Source organism: Salmo trutta, chromosome 10 (genome assembly GCF_901001165.1).
Source record: "Salmo trutta chromosome 10, fSalTru1.1, whole genome shotgun sequence".
NCBI lineage: Eukaryota > Metazoa > Chordata > Actinopteri > Salmoniformes > Salmonidae > Salmo > Salmo trutta.
This window is the reverse complement of record NC_042966.1, coordinates 45,301,677-45,325,837: the sequence shown is the minus strand read 5'-3', so window position 1 is coordinate 45,325,837 and position 24,161 is coordinate 45,301,677. Positions and strand designations below refer to the sequence as shown.

Below are 24,161 nucleotides of genomic sequence, written 5' to 3'. Positions count from 1 at the left end.
CCAACTAGTGACCTCTTCCCAACGGCCAACTGGTGAGCTCTCCCCAACTAGTGACCTCTTCCCAACTAGTGAACTCTTCCCAACTGGTGACCTCTTCCCAACTGGTGACCTCTTCCCAACTGGTGACCTCTTCCCAACGGCCAACTGGTGACCTCTTCCCAACGGCCAACTGGTGACCTCTTCCCAACGGCCAACTGGTGACCTCTTCCCAACGGCCAACTGGTGACCTCTTCCCAACGGCCAACTGGTGACCTCTTCCCAACGGCCAACTGGTGACCTCTTCCCAACGGCCAACTGGTGACCTCTTCCCAACGGCCAACTGGTGACCTCTTCCCAACGGCCAACTGGTGACCTCTTCCCAACGGCCAACTGGTGACCTCTTCCCAACGGCCAACGGGGGACCTCTTCCCAACAGCCAACTGGGGGACCTCTCCCCAACGGCGAACTGGTGACCTCACAGGATCCAACCCAACACTGTAATGTCTCACACTGTCCAACCCAGACAGTCAACATGGTGTTACATAACCGTGCCATGATGAAATGTAGACAGGTTGATCTGAAACGTAAACCAACACTACTGCTCATAGACGGCACCGTGTCGGGGATTATACCGTATAGCGGGGGATTTGGACACCATCAACAACATTGAAACTTTCTTTGACTTTGAAACGTAATATTTGTAATATTTGTAGCTACTTTTTAAGTTAATACCTGCAGTGAATTTATGCAATACGTTAGGAGATTAAGCAGACTTGTGTTCTTCATTTCACCCGCCACATTATGAAGTTTACCGTAGTTCCTCAGAACAGTTGAGCCCGTCACGTGTTGGTTTGTAAATAACAACAACATGAGAAAAAGGAAGCAGCTGAGTTCTGCTGTGTCTTTGGTTTAACTTGCTAGTTACCTCAGTAACTGGCTGAATTTATAAGGCGACTGGGCATCGTATATAGTGTCAGATTTCTGCCGTGTTTGAGAAGTTAAAGCGTTTTGGATGAGTAATCTGTACAGCTGCCACTGCCATTTTGATTTTCTTGCATTTTTTTGTTTTTTTTTGTTTTGTTTTTTACACCTCTCCTTGGCCCCTCAGTCTGCTCTTCCCCGAGCAGACAGGCAGGCCGTTGCCCTAGCGACCCCATACAGTGTACACCATAGGGAGCCTATTAAATTCCTAGAGGAGCTATGTCATTAACCCTAAAAGTTCCAGAATGGGGTGAAAATGGAAGCCATATTGGTCAGGGAGAAATTCAAACCAGTCTAATTGGAATGACTGGCAGTAGAGTTACAATCCAGGTTTTTACTTATGCAGGAAAAAAAAGGCATGTGATATCGGAAATTGTGGAATATAATTGTCAAACTGAAATAGTCATAAATACAAATAAAGTTTATACAGGTTTTACACCAATTATCTGTATAAATAGCCTCTAAAATATATGTAAAAATAAGTCTAATTTATTGTTTTCTTGGAAAGAGGTGAGTGCTATTATATGATACAATAATACTACTATTTACATTTACAACTTGTCTAAGTCCTGTCATCAACTGATTTCAGCCAGTGTATGGCTGTGGATTGACAGCATTGTTTGAATGGAAAATTGGCATATTGTCAATTCATTTGAGAAATTAATGGAATAATTCCTCTAAAAAATGGCTGGTTAGCTAGCTAACACACATACAGTGAAGATGGGAGAGACTAAGGACACAGCAGACGCTTAAACCGACCAGAAAAACATTTAAATAAACCTGACCCTTAACTCTAACCCTCCCCACCCTTAACTCATTTTTATACATTCTGAAATTAAATTATTAGTTTGGGAATCAGGCATGTCCTTCAAACAATATCATATCACAGCACTGGAAAACAAAATGGTTCGCGAACTATCCTGACCAAAATGGCTGATCTTGGTCCCATCATGAGAAGATACATGTCCATTCTAGTGCGTAAACTCGCTGCTCCAGAGCCGGCGTTCTTACAGCAGACAAACATGCGCCAAAACGTTGTTCACTGGCACGTCTTCGATTCATATTCTCTTGTAAAATGTCCAAACTCAGAAGAGAAAACATTTTAAAAAAATAAAAAAGACATTCGGTAGCTATGGATTGCCTGTCTTTGCATTCGGTAGCTATGGATTGCCTGTCTTTGCTATTAGTTTCATTTTTGTTTTGCGCTCATTAGCATGTTTAGCTAGCTGCCTCTATTAAATTCTCTGTTATTACTTGAGCTAAGCTAATTTTGTTAGCGTCCTGATGACACCCAATTGTATTTATTAGCATTTTTAGCACCCCCTTGTGTACTAAACCGGTAATACCATCAATTCCAGGATTCACATTTTATATGTCACATGCTTGAGGGGGGGAGGATGATCTGTATCCATCATATTTTGCATTCCCCCCCCCCCCCCCCTTCCAGATAGACAGACATGACATGTAGAAGGTGTCCATACTGTACACCTACTTTAGCTGATAGGCCAGGTAGCATAACAGACATATTCCTGCACTGGAGTCAGGTCAGCACCCCCCCCCCCCCCACCAACACACCAACAGAGCTACTCACCACTCGTGTCGTTATTAGCGTCCAAGGCTTCCACTATCAACGTGTATGATCTCTGGGGAAGACAAAGAGTTCAGGGTCAACAACCAAACAAAATCTGAACATCAAAAAAAAGAAACGTCCCATTTTCAGGACCCTGTCTTTCAAAGATAATTGGATTTTTACAAATAACTTCACAGATCTTCATTGTAAAGGGTTTAACCTCTACGGGCTAGGGGGCAGCATTGAGAATTTTGGAAAAAATATGTGCCCATTTTTAACTGCCTCCTACACCAACTCAGAAGCTAGAATATGCATATTATTGTTCAGGTTTGGATAGAAAACACCCTAAAGTTTCTAAAACTGTTTGAATGGTGTCTGTGAGTATAACAGAACTCCTATGGCAGGCAAAAACCTGAGAAGGTTTCATGCAGGAAGTGGCCTATCTGACAAGGAGTCGTTCTTCTTGTCTCTGTTTATTGAAGAGTGGGGATCTTAGCTGTAACGTGACAATTCCTAGGGCTCCAATAGGCTCTCAGAACCCGGGAAAAACCTGAACGATGACGAGGCAGCCTCAGGCTGAAACACAGAATCCCCTTTTCCAAGTGTCGCATCAGAGGACAATAGAATTAAGCGCGTGCGCGATTCGACCCCGTGGAGTATTTTCCTTCGGCTGTTTAGCTCATTGCAGATTCCCGGTCGGAATATTATCGCTTTTCTACGAGATAAATTGCATAAAAATTGATTTTAAACAGCGGTTGACATGCTTCGAAGTACGGTAATGGAATATTTAGACATTTTTTGTCACATTCTGCGCCATGCGCACGACCGTGATTTAGCATTCTGATAGTGTCTAGAACGCACGAACAAAACGCCGCTGTTTGGATATAACGATGGATTATTTGGGACCAAACCTACATTTGTTATTGAAGTAGAAGTCCTGGGAGTGCATTCTGACGAAGAACAGGAAAGGTAAGACCATTTTTCTTATAGGAAATGTGATTTTGGTGAAGGCTAAACTTGCCGGGTGTCTAAATAGCTAGCCCGTGATGGCTGGGCTATGTACTTAGAATATTGCAAAATGTGCTTCATCCGAAAAGCTATTTTAAAATCGGACATATCGAGTGCATAGAGGAGTAATGTATCTATAATTCTTAAAATAATTGTTATGCTTTTTGTGAACGTTTATCGTGAGTAATTTAGCAAATTGTTAGTAAATTCCCCGGAAGTTTGCAACAACTGCCCGAGTTACACCAGGAACGCACAATCCCTCCATCAGTGCTCAGACTGTCCACAATAGGCTGAGAGAGGCTGGACTGAGGGCTTGTAGGCCTGTTGTAAGACAGGTCCTCACCAGACATCACCGGCAACAACGTTGCCTATGGGCAGGAGATGCACTGCAGTACTTAATGCAGCTGGTGGCCACACCAGATACTGACTGTTACTTTAGATTTTGACCCCCCCTTTGTTCAGGGACACATTATTCCATTTCTGTTAGTCACATGTCTGTGGAACTTGTTCAGTTTATGTCTCAGTTGTTGAATCTTGTTATGTTCATACAAATATTTACACATGTTAAGTTTGCTGAAAATAAACGCAGTTGACAGTGAGAGGACGTTTCTTTTTGCTGAGGATAGATAGATAGATAGGATAGATAGAATGAATAGATGGATAGATAGATAGATAGATATTAAAAACACTGAAAGCAACATCTATCCTAACAGCAACAGTTCAAACTAACAGCAACACCATCTGCAATACTATCTAGTGTCTGTGTGACTGCAAACCATAGAATTAGTATTGAGAATCCTAGAGCGGGTAACCTTCTTGTGATGGTATAAAGGTCAGCCATTTTGGTCAGGGAGTAGGTCAACCCTGGTTTGCCAACACTGTGATAAATTATTTTAATCCATTATTTTACATGATCCTATCTGCACTGTTTTAACTAGCCAGACCATTTAAGGAATTATTCCATAAATTGTTAAATTTATTAAAACTGCCAATACGCCAACATACCTTTCAAAACAATGCAGTCAAACCACAGCCACACACTGGCTGAAATCAGCTGATAAGAATTAGACAAGCTGAAAATATAACAAGTACTGCTAGTGTCGTATAGAGTATATGCACATAATAGCATTTTTTTCATGAGTATTCATGAGTATTTCTTGCCAATTGAAAGGGTTTTTCATGCTAGCAGTCGTGCCTGGATGTCACAGTCTCACAGTAGCAACGGAACTTGAACTCCAACGAGACAATAACATTTCAGGCATTCACAGATTAGATTTTTAAGCCTTTTGTCTTAATTTCCTGTTAAGTGAACCTTGCATTGTTATACATAGATACCATTTATGTAAATGATCATCTCAGGTGGGCTTAAAGGTACAGTAGCACAAAAAGCACTCCCTCTATAGAGAATTCAAATCGCAATAAAATATTGCTCAATACAACATTTGCATAATATTGTAGTCCATTGCGTATATTTATACCACAAACCACTGGTTTCCAAATATGTTATGAGAAGACTTTGCTATTCTGTCTTTTTTTACCATTAATCACTGTTGTTCCAAATAAGCCCTGTATCCCCCTACCACGCCCGGTATCTCCCTACCACGCCCGGTATCCCCCTACCACGCCCGGTATGCCCCACCCACGCCCGGTATGCCCCACCCACGCCCGGTATGCCCCACCCACGCCCGGTATGCCCCACCCACGCCCGGTATCCCCCTACCACGCCCGGTATCCCCCTACCACGCCCGGTATCCCCCTACCACGCCCGGTATGCCCCACCCACGCCCGGTATGCCCCACCCACGCCCGGTATGCTCCTACTAAGCTCCTACCACGCCCGGTATGCTCCGACCACGCCCGGTATGCTCCGACCACGCCCGGTATGCTCCGACCACGCCCAGTATGCTCCTACTAAGCTCCTACCATGCCCGGTATTCACCTACCACGCCCGGTATCCCCTTACCATGCCCGGTATTCCCCTACCACGCCCGGTAATCCCCTACCACGCCCGGTATGCTCCTACCACGCCCAGTATGCTCCTACCACACCCAGTATACTCCTAAGCTCCTACCACGCCCGGTATTCCCCTACCACGCCCGGTATTCCCCTACCACACCCAGTATGCTCCTACCACGCCCAGTATGCTCCTAAGCTCCTACCACGCCCGGTATTCCCCTACCACACCCAGTATACTCCTACCACGCCCAGTATTGCCCTACCACACCCAGTATACTCCTACCACGCCCAGTATTCCCCTACCACACCCAGTATGCTCCTACCACACCCAGTATGCTCCTACCACACCCAGTATGCTCCTAAGCTCCTACCACGCCCGGTATTCCCCTACCACACCCGGTATTCCCCTACCACGCCAGGTATTCTCCTACTAAACCCAGTTTGCATTGAAACACATGGGATTGTGTGTTGATATCCGTAAAATTCACTGAGCATAGTTCTGCATATTATGAATCTAGCCATGGTGCCTTTAGCAAACATTAGAACCAATTAGAATCCTATAATCTCTTCAAGACATCTGTAGTGGACAGGAAGTAGTTGATGCAGGAGAGGGACAAAAATGGGACAAAAACACAAACAAATAAAAAGGAGAAGATGACTTTGGGGACGACTACTCATGTAGTTCGGGCCCAGGGGGTATTGTCATATTGACATCCTTCATTCATCCATGTGACTTGTGGTCCACCACCTGTACCTTTGTAATACACCAGTAGAAAGGGAGATTTGAAATTGTCAGCAGACAGGCTTTAGAAAGAAGTTTCTCATATTTGATCAAATATTTTAAGCCATAAAAAATGAAGTCATAAAAAGTAAAAACTTCATGTGAGATTATTATTTCATGTCATCTCCACTTTTCTAACAAAGATTAGGGAAATACAGCGCCTTCAGAAAGTACTCACACCCCTTGACTTTTTCCACATTTTGTTGTGCAACAGTCTGAATTTAAAATGGAATACATTGAGATGTTATTTCACTGGCCTACACACCCCATAATGTCAAAGTGGAATAATATCAATTTTTGTTTTACAAATACATTTTTTTTAAAAGCTGAAATGTCTTGAGTCAATAAGTATTCAACCCCTTTCTTATGGCCTAAAGTTCAGGAGTAAACATTAACAAGTCATATAATAACTTAAATGGACACATCGTGCAGTAAGTGTTTAACATGATTTTTGCAGCCAGTTCACGAGTGATACAAGTCAGTGTTCGACGTCCATCCTCGTGTCCGAGGACCTCGGGAGATGACGTGGAAACTAGGGGGCAACAGAAACTAGGGGGCAACAGAAACTAGGGGGCAACAGTAACTAGGGGGCAACAGTAACTAGGGGGCAACAGTAACTAGGGGGCAACAGTAAGCGCTGTTACCTTCAAGAAGAGTGTTGTGGACGGCGATGGCAGATGGGCGTAAGCATCTGGTACCAAAAGGACTAGTTGGTTTTTTTTCTGCGATTTTTGTTTTAAGCTTATCCCAAACCATAACCCTTACCTTAAGCATTCGGAGTCAATACCTAACCTTTAAGATTTCAGAGTTAATGCCTAAACTTTAAAAAAAAAGTGACTTTTGGAAACAACTTCTAAATTTTACATTTGAGAAACATGGATGAACATCTAATTCTGACAAGAGATTTTTGAGTGACTACCTCATCTCTGTACCCCACACATGTAATTATCTATAAGGTCGCTCAGGCGAGTAGTGAATTACAAGAACAGATTCAACCACAAAGACCAGGGAGGTTTTCCAATGCCTCACAAAGAAGGGCACCAATTGGTAGATGGGTAAAAAAAGAAAGCAGACAATGAATATCCCTTTGAGCATGGTGAAGTTATTAATTACACTTTGGATGGTGTATCAATACACCCAGTCACTACAAAGATACAGGTGTCCTTCCTAACTCAGTTACCGGAAAGGAAAGAAAAAACAGTTTGAGTTTAATGGCTGTGATACGAGAAAACTGAGGATGGATCAACAATACTAACCTAAATGACAGAGTGAAAAGAAGGAAGCCTGTACAGAATAAAATATATTCCAAAACATGGATCCTGTTTGCAACAAGAAACTAAAGTAATACTGCAAAAAATATGGAAAAGCAATTCACTTTTGTCCTGAATACATATTACTGAGTACCACTTCATATTTTCAAGCATAGTGGTGGCTGCATCATGTTATGGGTATGCTTGTAGGACTGGGGAGTTTCAGGATAAAAAAGAAACAGGCAAAATCCGGGAGGAAAACCTGGTTCAGTCTGTTTCCCACCAGAAACAGGGCGATGAATTCACCTTTCAGCAGGACAATAACCTAAAACACAAGGCCAAATATACACAGGAATTGCTTCCCAAGAAGACAGTGAATGTTCCTGAGTGGCCAACTTAGACTTAAATTCTACTTGAAAATCTGTGGCAAGACATGAAAATGGTTGTCTAGCAATGATCAACAACCAATGTGTCTGAGCTTGAAAAATTGAGAAAATAATAAAATGGGTAAATATTGCATAATCCAGGTGTGCAAAGCTCTAACAGACTTACCCAGAGAGACTAACAGCTGTAATCAATGCCAAAAGGTGCTTCTACAAAGTGTTGACTCAGGGGTGTGAATACTTAACCATTTTGAATCCAGGCTGTAACACAACAAAATGTGGAATGAGTCAAGGGATAAGCATACTTTATATACGTTTAGAAATTTCTCAATTTAGATTTGTGGGATTAATAGGTACACTTATCCAATTTATAATTATATGACAATATTTTAGGTTGACAATTCTATTCCACAATTTCTGATATCACATTCCTTTTATTTTCCTCCGTAAAAGGAATAATAATATTATAATCTAGGTTTTTACTTATGGAGGAAAATACCTCTACTGCCATTCATTCCAATTAGACTGGATTCAATTTCTCCCTGACCAAGATGGCTGCCATTTTCACTCCATTCTGGAACTTTGAAGGTATATGAAATACAGTGGCTTGCGAAAGTATTCACCCCCCTTTGGGTTTTTCCTATTTTGTTGCCTTACAACCTGGAATTAAAATGGAGGGGGTTGGGGGTTTGTATCATTTGATTTACACAACATGCCTACCACTTAGAAGATGCTTTGAAGATGCACAATAAAATATATTTTATTGTGAAACAAGAAATAAGACAAAAACAGAACTTGAGCGTGCATAACTATTCACCCCCCCAGTTGCAAGTCTCTTGGGGTATGTCTCTAAAAGCTTGGCACATCTAGCCACCGGGGTTTTTGTCCATTCTTGAAGGCAAATCTGATCCAGCTCCTTCCAGTTGGATGGGTCCCCCTGGTGTACAGCAATCTTTAAGTCATACCACAGATTCTCAATTGGATTGAAGTCTGGGCTTTGACTAGGCCATTCCAAGACATTTACATGTTTCCCCTTAAACCACTCGAGTGTTGCTTTAGCAGTATGCTTAGGGTCATTGTCCTGCTGGAAGGTGAACCTCCGTTCCAGTCTCAAATCTCTGGAAGACTGAAACAGGTTTCCCTCAAGAATTTCCCTGTATTTAGCGCCATCCATCATTCCTTAAATTCTGACCAGTTTCCTAGTCCTTGCCGATGAAAAACATCCCCACAGCATGATGCTGCCAACACGCTTCACTGCAGGGATGCTATTCTCATGGTGATGAGAGGTGTTGGGTTTGTGCCAGACATAGCGTTTTCCTTGATGATCAAAAAGCACAGTTTTAGTCTCATCTGACCAGAGGACCTTCTTCCATATGTTTGGGGAGTCTCCCACATGCCTTTTGGCGAACACCAAATGTGTTTGCTTATTTTTTTCTTTAAGCAATGGCTTTATTCTGGCCACTCTTCCGTAAAGCCCAGCTCTGTGGAGTGTACCGCTTAAAATGGTCTTATGGACAGATACTCCAATCTCCCCTTTTGAGCTTTGCAGCTCCTTCAGGGTTATCGTTGGTCTCTTTGTTGCCTCTCTGATTAATGCCCTCCTTGCCTGGTCCATGAGTTTTGGTCAGCGGCCCTCTCTTGGCAGGTAATGTTGTGGTGCCATATTCTTAAAAAAAAAATGTAAAAATGGATTTAATGGTGCTCCGTGGCAACTTTGTCCCTGACCTGTTTGGAGAGCTCCTTGGTCTTCATGGTGCTCCTTGCTTAGTGGTGTTGCAGACTCTGGGGCCTTTCAGAACAAGTGTAGATATACTGAGATCATGTGACACTTAAATAAAGTCCACCTGTGTGCAATCTAACTAATTGTGTGACTTCTGAAGGTAATTGGTTGCACCAGATCTTATTTAGGGGCTTCACAGCAAAGGGGGTGAATACATATGCACGCACCACTTTTCAGTTTAAGATTTTTTTAAGAATGTTTTTAAACAAGTTATTTTTTTCATTTCACTTCACTAATTTGGACTATTTTGTGTATGTCCATTACATGAAATCCAAATAAAAATCAATTTAAAATTACAGGATGTAATGCAACAAAATAGGAAAAACACCAAGGGGGATGAATACTTTTGCAAGGCACTGTATCTCCTCTAGTAATTTAATAGGATCTCTATGCTGCAACTACCTTATAAGGAAGCTTTGTTTTAGCATTCCTCCCAGTCCTATCTACCCCATTGTTTATCTCAGATCCCCTTTAGTCCGTTCAGATGTGAACCCCTCATCCCCCCTGAAACATATTGAGAAAGCAAACTAGCACAAACAAGTTTTGGTTGTGGGTTCCAGGATTAACCTGAGATTATCGGCAGTAATCCAAACTGAGCATGGTAACCAAGAGCAGCTGTTGAACTCAGATTCATCCAGACTGAGCATGGTAACCAAGAGCAGCTGTTAGTTACAACAATAGGGTTGGTCTGATTAACTGTGGCTAGATAACACTGTTGATCCATCCTGGGTCTCTGACTCCTCTCTACAGATTAGGTGTCAAACAAAGAAACCAGCAGTCCGACACCCTCAGAGAGAAACCGGCAGTCCGACACCCTCAGAAAGCAACCGGCAGTCCGACACCCTCAGAAAGCAACCGGCAGTCCGACACCCTCAGAAAGCAACCGGCAGTCCGACACCCTCAGAAAGCAACCGGCAGTCCGACACCCTCAGAAAGCAACCGGCAGTCCGACACCCTCAGAAAGCAACCGGCAGTCCGACACCCTCAGAAAGCAACCGGCAGTCCGACACCCTCAGAAAGCAACCGGCAGTCCGACACCCTCAGAAAGCAACCGGCCGTCCGACACCCTCAGAAAGCAACCGGCAGTCCGACACCCTCAGAAAGCAACCGGCAGTCCGACACCCTCAGAAAGCAACCGGCAGTCCGACACCCTCAGAAAGCAACCGGCAGTCCGACACCCTCAGAAAGCAACCGGCAGTCCGACACCCTCAGAAAGCAACCGGCAGTCCGACACCCTCAGAGAGAAACCGGCAGTCCGACACCCTCAGAGAGAAACCAGCAGTCCGACACCCTCAGAGAGAAACCAGCAGTCCGACACCCTCAGAGAGAAACCAGCAGTCCGACACCCTCAGAGAGAAACCAGCAGTCCGACACCCTCAGAGAGAAACCAGCAGTCCGACACCCTCAGAGAGAAACCAGCAGTCCGACACCCTCAGAGAGAAACCAGCAGTCCGACACCCTCAGAGAGAAACCAGCAGTCCGACACCCTCAGCAGGTGGACATCTGAAGCGCCTGAGGCACCTGGTTTATTTTGTCAAGGCAGGACAACAGGACTGTCACACCCTGCACCTCAAAACATGACTGCTAATCCTCTACAACAAACAGCCGTTCTGCAAAAGTTTGGACACACCTACTCAGGGCTATGATGTCCGGCAGACGCACCACAGACCCCTCCATACTGTGGTAGCCGGAGAAGGATACAGTGGTTTATTTACAATTCAAGGAACACTTAACCAGCATGGCTACCACAGCATTCTGCAGCAATACGCCATCCCATCTGGTTTGGGCTTAGTGGGACTATCATTTGTTTTTCAACGGGACAATGACCCAACACACCTCCAGGCTGTGTAAGGGCTATTTGACCAAGAAGGAGAGTGATGGAGTGCTGCAGTCCTCAGATGACCTGGCCTCCACAATCACCTGACCTCAACCCAATTGAGATGGTTTGGTGTGTGCATCTCTGTCTCACCCCACAGCCCTGTGGGAAAAAAGTGTTTTATGCCCATTTTAACTGCACAATTGTTTGTGTACATGGATTTTATAATGTCGTATGGGGGAAAAAAACAACACCAATTTCCATATCAGACCATCATGCCAAATTGGGTCAAAATATTTTTTTAAATCTACAAAGAATGAGAAGACTGCTTTTCTTTTGGTTTGTTTGTTTGTGAATTAGGGTGTGCAGGGTGAAAACGTGGTCTGTCGTATGGTAATTTGGTAAAAAGCCAATTTGACATTTGCTCAGTACATTGTTTTCACTGAGGAAATGTACGAGTCTGCTGTTAATGATAATGCAGAGGATTTTCCCAAGGTTGCTGTTGACGCATATCCCACGGTAGTTAATGGAGTCAAATTTGTCTCCACTTTTGTGGATTGGGGTGATCAGTCCTTGGTTCCAAATATTGGGGATGATGCCAGAGCTCAGGATGATGTTAAAGAGTAAGTATTTAAGCCAATTGGAGTTTGTGGACTGTATATTTTATCATTTCATTGAGGATACCATCACCACCACATGCCTTTTTGGGTTGGAGGGTTTTTATTTTGCCCTGTAGTTCATTCAATGTAATTGGAGAATCCAGTGGGTTCTGGTAGTCTTTAATAGTTGACACTAAGATTTGTATTTGATCATGTGTATGTTTTTGCTGTTTGTTCGTTGTTGGGCCAAAAAGATTGGAGAAGTGGTTTACCCATACATCTCCATTTTGGATAGATAACACGAAGAATTGTTTGTTTAGTGTTTTACAATTTTCCCAGAAGTGGTTAGAGTCTATGGATTCTTCAATTGCATTGAGCTGATTTCTGACGTACTGTTCCTTCTTTTTCCGTAGTGTATTTCTGTATTGTTTTAGTGATTCACCATAGTGAAGGCGTAGATTCAGGTTTTCTGGGTCTCTATGTGTTTGGTTGGATTGGTTCTCAATTTCCTTTTAGGTTTTTGCATTCTTCATCAAACCATTTGTCATTGTTGTTCATTTTCTTAGGTTGTCTGCTTGAATTTTTAGATTTGATAGGGAAGCTGAGAGGTCAAATATACTGTTTAGGTTTTCTACTGCCAAGTTTACACCTTCACTATTACAGTGGAATGTTTTGTCCAGGAAGTTGTGTAAAAGGGATTGAATTTGTTGTTGCCAAATTGTTTTTTGGAAAGTTTCCACACTACTTTCCTTCCATCTATAGCATTTCTCAATATTACTCAGTTCCTTTGACTTTGATGCCTCATGACTGAGTATTTCTCTGTTTAAGTGTGATTATGCTGTGATCCGATAGGGGTGTCAGTGGGCTGACTGTGAACGCTCTGAGACTCTGGGTTGAGGTCAGTGATAAAGTAGTCTACAGTACCACTGCCAAGAGATGAGCTATAGGTGTACTTATCATAGAAGTCCCCTTGAAGCCTACCATTGACTATGTACATACCCAGCGTGTAACAGAGCTGCAGGAGTTGTGACCCGTTTTTGTTGGTTATGTTGTCGTAGTTGTACCTAGGGGGGCATATGGGCGAGGTAATGCTGTCACCTCCAGGCAGGTGTTTGTCCCCCTGTGTGCTGAGGGTGTCAGGTTCTTGTCCAGTTCTGGTATTTAGGTCACCACAGACTAGTACATGTCCCTGGGCCTGAAAATGATTTGATTTCCCCATCTCTCTTTCTCTCACACACACACATCATTACTGCTGGTTCTTCTCCCTAGACCCTGGTTCTTAGCCCTCCAACCCTAACCCACCAGGTAGCCTAGTGGTTAGAGCGTTGGGCCAGTAACCGAAAGGATCGAATCCCCGAGCTGACAAGGTAGAAATCTGGTTGTTCTGCCCCTGAGCAAGGCAGTTAACCCACTGTTCTCCGGGCCCTGAGCAAAGCAGTTAACCCACTGTTCTCCGGGCCCTGAGCAAGGCAGTTAACCCACTGTTCTCCGGGCCCTGAGCAAAGCAGTTAACCCACTGTTCTCCGGGCCCTGAGCAAGGCAGTTAACCCACTGTTCTCCGGGCCCTGAGCAAAGCAGTTAACCCACTGTTCTCCGGGCCCTGAGCAAGGCAGTTAACCCACTGTTCTCCAGGCCCTGAGCAAGGCAGTTAACCCACTGTTCTCCGGGCCCTGAGCAAAGCAGTTAACCCACTGTTCTCCGGGCCCTGAGCAAGGCAGTTAACCCACTGTTCTCCGGGCCCTGAGCAAGGCAGTTAACCCACTGTTCCCCGGGCCCTGAGCAAGGCAGTTAACCCACTGTTCTCTGAGCCCTGAGCAAGGCAGTTAACCCACTGTTCTCCGGGCCCTGAGCAAGGCAGTTAACCCGCTGTTCTCCGGGTGCCGAAAACGTGGATGTTGATTAAGGCAGCCCTCTGCACCTCTCTGATCCAGAGGGTGGGTTAAAATATTCAACTGAAATGACCCATTTCAGTTGAATAGATTCAGTTGGACAACTGACTAGGTATCCCCCCCTTTCCCAGTTCTCCACCCTAGCAAATAAATCATTAATCCTGATATCAACATCATAGTACAGGACTATAAGACACCAGGGCAGTAGTGAAAGACTAGCAGAGAAACTAAGAGTACAGTTGTGATTGAGTCTATAGTTTCATACAGCAGCCAGCTTGGCTTGTCTCGTCCCTGATCAGCCAGAAAGGTTGCTCTCGCTCTGTGTGTGTACACACACACACACACACACACACACACACACACACACATTTATGAGAATACTTGTGAGTACCAAAAGTTAGTAGTAAACCAACAAAAATTCAGGAGAAATTTTGCTGGTTCTCACTTGTAGAAAGTCTATTTTATCACAGTTTCTTAAACCCAGAGGCACAAAGTTGCGAGACTTCTGGGAACACTTGCGAAACAGACCAGGCCAGGGTTTGAGACTCCTGGTAACGCCTGCGAAACAGACCAGGCCAGGGTTTGAGACTCCTGGTAACGCCTGCGAAACAGACCAGGCCAGGGTTTGAGACTCCTGGTAACGCCTGCGAAACAGACCAGGCCAGGGTTTGAGACTCCTGGTAACGCCTGCGAAACAGACCAGGCCAGGGTTTGAGAAGTCACTGAGAGAGGAGAAATATTCTTCCTTAGCTGTTAATTTTCTCTAAATTTTAAGAGAACCTAGATTAGAGACAAAGTCTTCAGTAGTGGAACATGTTATTACTCCAACCTCGTGAAAAGTGACAAACTGCCATGTTTTCATTTTTAGCTAGCCAACATCGCCTACAAGTGTGATCGGCGATTGCTATTAGAGAAGCAGCCTATACCCAGCTTCATACTGCACTGTCTATTAGAGAAGCAGTTTCTGCCCAGCTTCATACTGTACTGTCTATTAGAGAAGCAGCTTCTGCCCAGCTTCATACTGTACTGTCTATTAGAGAAGCAGCTTCAGCCCAGCTTCATACTGTACTGTCTATTAGAGAAGCAGCTTTCAGCCCAGCTTCATACTGTACTGTCTATTAGAGAAGCAGCTTCTGCCCAGCTTCATACTGTACTGTCTATTAGAGAAGCAGCTTTCAGCCCAGCTTCATACTGTACTGTCTATTAGAGAAGCAGCTTCTGCCCAGCTTCATACTGCACTGTCTTTGATTTTAGGCCTAGGGGTTAAGGTTAGGTTAAATGATTTTTGAATGGGAATCAATTGTTGGTCCCCAAAAAGTCTTCACGGGTATAGTAAAGACATGGTGTAGCTGGCTGTATGTGTATCATGCTTCTCTGTTGTTGTGAATGGAACTACTGTACATGGTAGCAATCAGCTTGGCAGACTGTTCATCAATCTCATTGACTTAAGATTTAGTCAACCCTCTGAAGTTGTAGACATTGGCAGGCCTGGCGAACAGTTTGTCCACAGATTGTCACCTGCACAAGCAGCACAAGGCTAAGGTCCATGCTGATGTCAATGGCAACTTGATAACACAAATTAACGGAAACAGAAAACTTTCCTTAAGAAAAAATAAAAAAATAAAAAAAAGACTGTTTCAAGTCTCTCATTATAGTAAAATACCCAGACATGGATTTTTATTATTCTTTTTTTTTTTTTTTAAATGTCACTTACGAATATGGATACACTTCTTAGCACTGCTCTAATAAACAGCTGAAATGTCCACAATAGGGTCAGACAGGGTTCCATTTCAGTCTTGACGGCTCTTGGCCCGAGTTGCCATTCTACAGTCCAACAGCGTAGGTCTTCCCCCATTGGAGGAAGAGGAGGAAGCCAGAGCTCAAAGAAAGACTGCCTCCATTATATTATACCGACCTCTATTCCTCTGGCTTCCTCCTCCTTCAAGTGTCTCTGTACTTCAGTAAGCAGCAAAAATCACCAGGGTTAGTTATCATATCAACTCTTTATACTCAGAAATTGATTGGCTCTTGCGGACAGATGGCAGAGGCGGGTGATTGGTTGGGTGCAACTGGTTGATACAAATAAAAAAAAAGGGACACGGTAAGGACTGAAGCCCTGCTATGCCTGGCCTGCTGTCCCTCCCGGCTCTGCCTGCCACTGGGCCTGGGGCTCTGATTGGGTCCCTCTCGTCCCGCCACACTCGGTTGGAACTCAGGCATTTCCTTAACCACGCCACTGCTGTACTTAATGAGGATATCCCTGGTTATCCATCCTCACTCCACCGCTGTACTTAATGAGGATATCCCTGGCTATCCATCCTCACGCTGTGACAGTATAAAAGACAACCAGCTCAACCAAAAGCGTCTTTAGCATTGACCTATCTTGATCTAAACTAGTTAAAAGTTGCAGTAAGTAGATAGACAACTTATTAAGCTAGCCAACATCGCTTACTGAAACACGTACAGCGGTCCATGCTTTCCAGACAGACAGACAGACAGACAGACAGAGACAGAGACACACAGAGACAAAGAGACAGAAACAGAGAGAGAGAGACCGAGAGAGAGACAGAAACAGAGAGAGAGAGACAGAAACAGAGAGAGAGAGAGAGAGAGACAGAAACAGAGAGAGAGAGACAGAAACAGACAGACACACAGACAGGCTCAATGGCAGCCTAGGGAAGCCAGGCTGACTGTTCCACCTTACTGTATCCTGTTGGTGGCAGCCTAGGGAAGCCAGGCTGACTGGTCCACCTTACCGCATCCTGTTGGTGGCAGCCTAGGGAAGCCAGGCTGACTGGTCCACCTTACTGCATCCTGTTGGTGGCAGCCTAGGGAAGCCAGGCTGACTGTTCCACCTTACTGCATCCTGTTGGTGGCAGCCTAGGGAAGCCAGGCTGACTGTTCCACCTTACTGCATCCTGTTGGTGGCAGCCTAGGGAAGCCAGGCTGACTGGTCCACCTTACTGCATCCTGTTGGTGGCAGCCTAGGGAAGCCAGGCTGACTGGTCCACCTTACTGTATCCTGTTGGTGGCAGCCTAGGGAAGCCAGGCTGACTGGTCCACCTTACTGTATCCTGTTGGTGGCAGCCTAGGGAAGCCTTCTGAAAACTACAAACAGTCCCAAATGTAGATCTTTTTTTTTTTAAATCACCGAGATATGCATTTAGCACCACAGCGGCTGTATTTGAGTATTTTGAAATTAGTGGAGCGCTCTGAGTCTGCCAGGCAAGACTAGGGTCATACCACATGTTGTTTACTGTCTCTTGTTCATATCAACGCTGTGGTTAGTAAACCACAATCTCCCACACAACATAACACCAAACCAGAGTCCCTGTCACAACATGACTTTTATTTACAGTGTAAGAATTGAGAGGTGGGAACCAGAACTGTCATGATCAAAGGGTCTTCTGACAACATGGGGCCAGCTGGATACAGGGTAGAATAATAACAACATGGGGCCAGCTGGATACTAACACACAAGGGGCCAGCTGGACACAGGGTGGAATACCAACAACATGGGGCCAGCTGGATACAGGGTGGAATACTAACAGCATGGGGCCAGCTGGATACAGGGTGGAATACAAACAACATGGGGCCAGCTGGATACTAACACACATGGGTCCAGCTGGATACAGGGTGGAATACTAACAACATGGGGCCAGCTGGATACAGGATGGAATACAAACAACATGGGGCCAGCTGGATACAGGGTGGAATACAAACAACATGGGGCCAGCTGGATACAGGGTAGAATAATAAAAACATGGGGCCAGCTGGATACAGGATGGAATACTAACAACATGGGGCCAGCTGAATACTAACACACATGGGGCCAGCTGGATACAGGGTGGAATACTAACAACATGGGGCCAGCTGAATACAGGGTGGAATACTAACAACATGGGTCCTGCTGAATACAGGGTGGAATACTAACAACATGGGGCCAGCTGGATACAGGATGGAATACTAACATGGGGCCAGCTGGATACATGGTGGAATACTAACAACATGGGGCCAGCTGGATACTAACACACAAGGGGCCAGCTGGATACAGGGTGGAATACTAACAACATGGGGCCAGCTGGATACAGGGTGGAATACTAACAACATGGGGCCAGCTGGATACAGGGTGGAATACTAACAACATGGGGCCAGCTGGATAGAGGGTGGAATACTAACAACATGGGGCCAGCTGAATACAGGGTAGAATACTAACAACATGGGGCCAGCTGAATACAGGGTAGAATACTAACAACATGGGGCCAGCTGGATACAGGGTGGAATACTAACAACATGGGGCCAGCTGGAAACAGGGTGGAATACTAACATGGGGCCAGCTGAATACAGGGTAGAATACTAACAACATGGGTCCAGTTGAATACTAACAATATGGGTCCAGCTGGATACAGGGTGGAATACTAACATGGGGCCAGCTGGATACAGGGTGGAATACTAACAACATGGGGCCAGCTGGATACAGGGTGGAATACTAACAACATGGGGCCAGCTGGATACAGGGTGGAATACTAACAACATGGGGCCAGCTGGATACAGGGTGGAATACTAACAACATGGGGCCAGCTGGATACAGGGTGGAATACTAACATGGGGCCAGCTGAATACAGGGTGGAACACTAACAACATGGGGCCAGCTGGATAGAGGGTGGAATACTAACAACATGGGGCCAGCTGGATACAGGGTAGAATACTAACATCGGGCCAGCTGGATACAGGGTAGAATACTAACATGGGGCCAGCTGGATACAGGGTGGAATACTAACAACATGGGGCCAGCTGGATAGAGGGTGGAATACTAACAACATGGGGCCAGCTGAATACAGGGTAGAATACTAACAACATGGGTCCAGCTGAATACTAACAACATGGGGCCAGCTGGATACAGGGTCGAATACTAACAACATGGGGCCAGCTGGATACAGGATGGAATACAAACAACATGGGGCCAGCTGGATACAGGGTGGAATACTAACAACATGGGGCCAGCTGGATACAGGGTGGAATACTAACAACATGGGGCCAGCTGGATACAGGATGGAATACAAACAACATGGGGCCAGCTGGATACAGGATGGAATACAAACAACATGGGGCCAGCTGGATACAGGATGGAATACTAACAACATGGGGCCAGCTGGATACAGGGTGGAATACTAACAACATGGGGCCAGCTGAATACAGGGTGGAATACTAACAACATGGGGCCAGCTGAATACAGGGTGGAATACTAACAACATGGGGCCAGCTGGATACAGGGTAGAATACTAACAACATGGGGCCAGCTGGATACAGGGTAGAATACTAACAACATGGGGCCAGCTGGATACAGGGTGGAATACTAACAACATGGGGCCAGCTGGATACAGGGTGGAATACTAACAACATGGGGCCAGCTGGATACAGGGTGGAATACTAACAACATGGGGCCAGCTGGATACAGGGTGGAATACTAACAACATGGGGCCAGCTGGATACAGGGTGGAATAATAACAACATGGGGCCAGCTGGATACAGGGTGGAATACTAACAACATGGGGCCAGCTGGATAACTAATTATTTCTGAGAACTTGGGGCCAGCTGGATAACGAATTAGTTCTGAGAACTTGGGGCCAGCTGGATAACAGAACTCCATTGGGCCACCTCTGCCAGATGTTACTGGAAAAACAATACTCTGAATGAATAAATAAAAATAAAAACTTCCTCCTACTGTATGCTCTCAATATTTCTAGCATAATAATGACTGGCATAATTTAAAATCGTGGATTTCTCCATGTAGAAAACAAATGACAATTTCACACCTGTGGTCTGGTGAATTAGCTAATGAGGACGCTGTGTGTCAAATAACTTAAATGGTAGGTAGGTTGACAGACAATATGCAACATTAATTTACATTTTAGTCATTTAGCAGACGCTCTTATCCAGAGCGACTTACAGTAGTGAATGCATACATTTCATACCTTTTTTTTCGTACGGGGTATTATTCACTATGTTTCATTCTTACTGGACTAGACAAGTGATTGATTAGCAGTATAAATTGCAAATACAACAGTGCTAAGGTTACACCACATAACACGTGGAGACAATACAATCCTTTTCGTATTTTTATACATTTTTTTTAACCCAAAAATATTATGGTTAGCCTGTTTTAACAGTCTAGACTAATTATTTTAGGTCACAGAAGAAGTCTAAGATAGTTACTTACTGGCCAGGCGAAACTGAACGGCAAAACTATCCTGGATCTTTCATTCCTCGCAGAGCTCTTCAAAGAAAATCCATTCCCTCCCAGGACAGGCGTAGACCCGGACCCGAAGCTGCAAGGGCCCGCAGCCGAGACCCGCGACTGGTATTCCTTCAAACACACTTTAAAATACGTATCACACTCATCCATCCTGCATTTCCGATCCCCGGCGATCCGTGAACCGTCACAACACTGCCCGTTAAGAAGCTCGCCGTTCCGGTTGTTCATAGATAAGATTTCCAACTCGAATTGTCCTGTTCCCTCGGCCACCTGTTGGTAAAGCAGAACGAAGGAAACGGTGAAACCGCTGGACATTGACCGAGTGACCATGTAACGGCCCTGACATACGGTTTACTTTGCAGGAAACTATAAAAACAGACTGTAGTTGAGAATTATACATATCGTGGAGTTAAAAATCTCAGCGAAGCAAACTGAAAATTATGCAATGATAAATAGTCAGCTAGAAAAACTCCAAAAACATTGTTGCAAGCGCCTCTACAAAACGATGTAAACTATGGATCATATATCAGACTAATTGAGACATAAAGTTGTCGGAAAAAAAAACAACTAAATCTGACTTGTTAACACATTTGACGGGGCAAACCTCAAACCGGACTTGGTGAAAGAGGGTTACACCCGATCAATGCAGGCCAACAACACATAAAAATACAACCATACAACTTATAGACTCTAACTATACATTTCCCCCCCACACACACACTCTGAACATGATGTTTTAGCCAGCCGAAATCAAAGTATCACACTGAAGAATCAATACGTCCACAGTAGACCTCTGGGCATGTTCCACTAAACGGTAAAAAGTAATCCACATACCTTTGCATAAAACCACAACAATAACGCATGGAAGCAAAAAGCAGCAACGCCAACAACCGAGCCCAGTCTCAAAATCATGCCTCCGGTGTTGTCTTGTCGCTCCGCTAGGAAACTACACCGCGTCTGTCCGGTTAAAAACACCAATGCACTTCTTCTCCAACGTAAACATGCACGGAATAGAGAACAAGACTTTCTCCAACAAGACACAGCTTTACAACACAGATTAAATAAAAAATGCTTCCTTTTTCGTCTGTCTGCTCAAGTTCTTCTAGTTAGTTCATATTGTTATATTCATTTGCTATCCATTTCTTTATTTGCCGGTTGGTATACTCTCTGTCCATAACTGATCTGAACGCTTGTCCTCACTACACAGACAGTGACTGGGTACAGCGATGACTTACATATGTTCATGATGAGACAAGGAGTAGAAGACTCCGCCTCTTTGTTGCATTTTAAGTAGCCTTGTTCTAATCTACAGTTACAAATTCGTACAGTATTTTACGAATTTGCAAAACGTATGTTATGAATTCAAAATTTGTTGTGGATAACTTTGGCTGCATATTTAACATGTTATGTAAAATATGTGTTTTTTTTTTCAACAACAGAAAACAGACAAATTGGCCCCATGAGTGAGTCTGAGAATTCAGATTATGTAGAAAATAAACTTGGAGAAATTCCCAGTTTCTGGCACATTATTTGTTATTTGTGATGTGGAATACTGATCATGTCTAAAGAACCAATGTGTCTGTCCTATGATGAGTGTTGTTTGTCAAGCCTTTTAGGCTCCTCTTGTCTTCTATAAAGTCATTTTAGGCTCCTCTTGTCTTCTATAAAGTCATTTCAGGCTCCTCTTATCTTCTATAAAGTCATTTCAGGCTCCTATTATCTTCTATAAAGTCATTTCAGGCTCCTATTATCTTCTATAAAGTCCTTTTAGGCCCCTCTTGGTGTCATATAGCATGTTAAAGGCTCTTGTTCTGGTTAGACTGACACATAATGGGTCAATCATCTTGTGTTGTCAGACATGGATGTGTGGTTCTAAATGGGTCATGGGTGTGTGGTTCTAAATGGGTAATGGATGTGTGGTTCTAAATGGGTCATGGGTGTGTGGTTCTAAATGGGTCTTGGGTGTGTGGTTCTAAATGGGTAATGGATGTGTGGTTCTAAATGGGTCATGGGTGTGTGGTTCTAAATGGGTCCTGGGAGTGTGGTTCTAAATGGGTCATGGGTGTGTGGTTCTAAATGGGTCATGGGTGTGTGGTTCTAAATGGGTCATGGGTGTGTGGTTCTAAATGGGTAATGGATGTGTGGTTCTAAATGGGTCCTGGGTGTGTGGTTCTAAATGGGTCTTGGGTGTGTGGTTCTAAATGGGTCATGGGTGTGTGGTTCTAAATGGGTCTTGGGTGTGTGGTTCTAAATGGGTCATGGGTGTGTGGTTCTAAATGGGTCCTGGGAGTGTGGTTCTAAATGGGTAATGGATGTGTGGTTCTAAATGGGTCATGGGTGTGTGGTTCTAAATGGGTCTTGGGTGTGTGGTTCTAAATGGGTCTTGGGTGTGTGGTTCTAAATGGGTAATGGATGTGTGGTTCTAAATGGGTCATGGGTGTGTGGTTCTAAATGGGTCCTGGGAGTGTGGTTCTAAATGGGTCATGGGTGTGTGGTTCTAAATGGGTCATGGGTGTGTGGTTCTAAATGGGTCTTGGGTGTGTGGTTCTAAATGGGTCATGGGTGTGTGGTTCTAAATGGGTCATGGGTGTGTGGTTCTAAATGGGTAATGGATGTGTGGTTCTAAATGGGTCATGGGTGTGTGGTTCTAAATGGGTCTTGGGTGTGTGGTTCTAAATGGGTCTTGGGTGTGTGGTTCTAAATGGGTCATGGGTGTGTGGTTCTAAATGGGTCTTGGGTGTGTGGTTCTAAATGGGTCATGGGTGTGTGGTTCTAAATGGGTCTTGGGTGTGTGGTTCTAAATGGGTAATGGATGTGTGGTTCTAAATGGGTCTAGGGTGTGTGGTTCTAAATGGGTCATGGGTGTGTGGTTCTAAATGGGTCTTGGGTGTGTGGTTCTAAATGGGTCTTGGGGTGTGTGGTTCTAAATGGGTCTCTGTACGATTCGTCCATTTCTCCATCTGCTGAACCAAAACTACCAGGATGTCATCATTGTTCCCACGGTCCACATTAGATGATCCTTCTGGAGTGCTACTGTATTGTAACTGGAGCCCAACACAGGCTAGAAGACCATAGAATGAGAATGATTCACAGTCCTGATGATTCAGGGACACTACATCGATCAATTCCACCAATTCATGTTAATGAGAGCTTCCACACAACTTGTTACCCGGGGCCCGATCAGTCTCTGGGTAAAAGGTAAGGATGATAAACCAACATACTGTAACAATACACAGTGGAGCCCTCCAGGACTACAGTCTAGTGTAGTGGGATCAATACACAGTGGAGCCCTCCAGGACTACAGTCTAGTGTAGTGGGATCAATACACAGTGGGGCCCTCCAGGACTACAGTCTAGTGTAGTGGGATCAATACACAATGGGGCCCTCCAGGACTACAGTCTAGTGGGATCAATACACAGTGGGGCCCTCCAGGACTACAGTCTAGTGTAGTGGGATCAATACACAATGGGGCCCTCCAGGACTACAGTCTAGTGGGATCAATACACAGTGGGGCCCTCCAGGACTACAGTCTAGTGTAGTGGGATCAATACACAGTGGAGCCCTCCAGGACTACAGTCTAGTGTAGTGGGATCAATACACAGTGGAGCCCTCCAGGACTACAGTCTAGTGGGATCAATACACAGTGGAGCCCTCCAGGACTACAGTCTAGTGTAGTGGGATCAATACACAGTGGAGCCCTCCAGGACTACAGTCTAGTGTAGTGTGATCCTAATCCTTGACTGTTGATCGGCATTGTCACTGCCCTGATAGATCCCGCAAGCTGGAGTGGAGGGAGCATTGGAAGCTGGAGTTTAGGGAGCATTGGAAGCTTGAGATGAGATTGTGGTAGGCCGTCATTGTAAATAAGAATTTGTTCTCAACTGACTAGTTAAATAAAGGTTAAAAAAAATAAT

The 24,161-nt window shown here is 44.5% G+C and overlaps 1 protein-coding gene across 1 annotated transcript in view; it reads right to left on the bottom strand.

Annotated features, from left to right (window-relative positions):
• The window catches only part of LOC115200905 (protein jagged-1b-like), a 91,068-nt gene extending 69,590 nt beyond the window's left edge, over positions 1-21,478 (bottom strand). The window contains exons 1-3 of the mRNA XM_029764019.1: positions 21,082-21,478; positions 20,212-20,517; positions 2,552-2,603 (exon numbers count right to left, since the gene is read on the bottom strand). Coding sequence (XP_029619879.1) covers positions 2,552-2,603; positions 20,212-20,517; positions 21,082-21,159 — 436 coding nt within the window. The 5' untranslated portion in view covers positions 21,160-21,478. The remainder of the gene's footprint in view (positions 1-2,551; positions 2,604-20,211; positions 20,518-21,081) is intronic.
• Between the last annotated feature and the right edge of the window lie 2,683 nt (positions 21,479-24,161).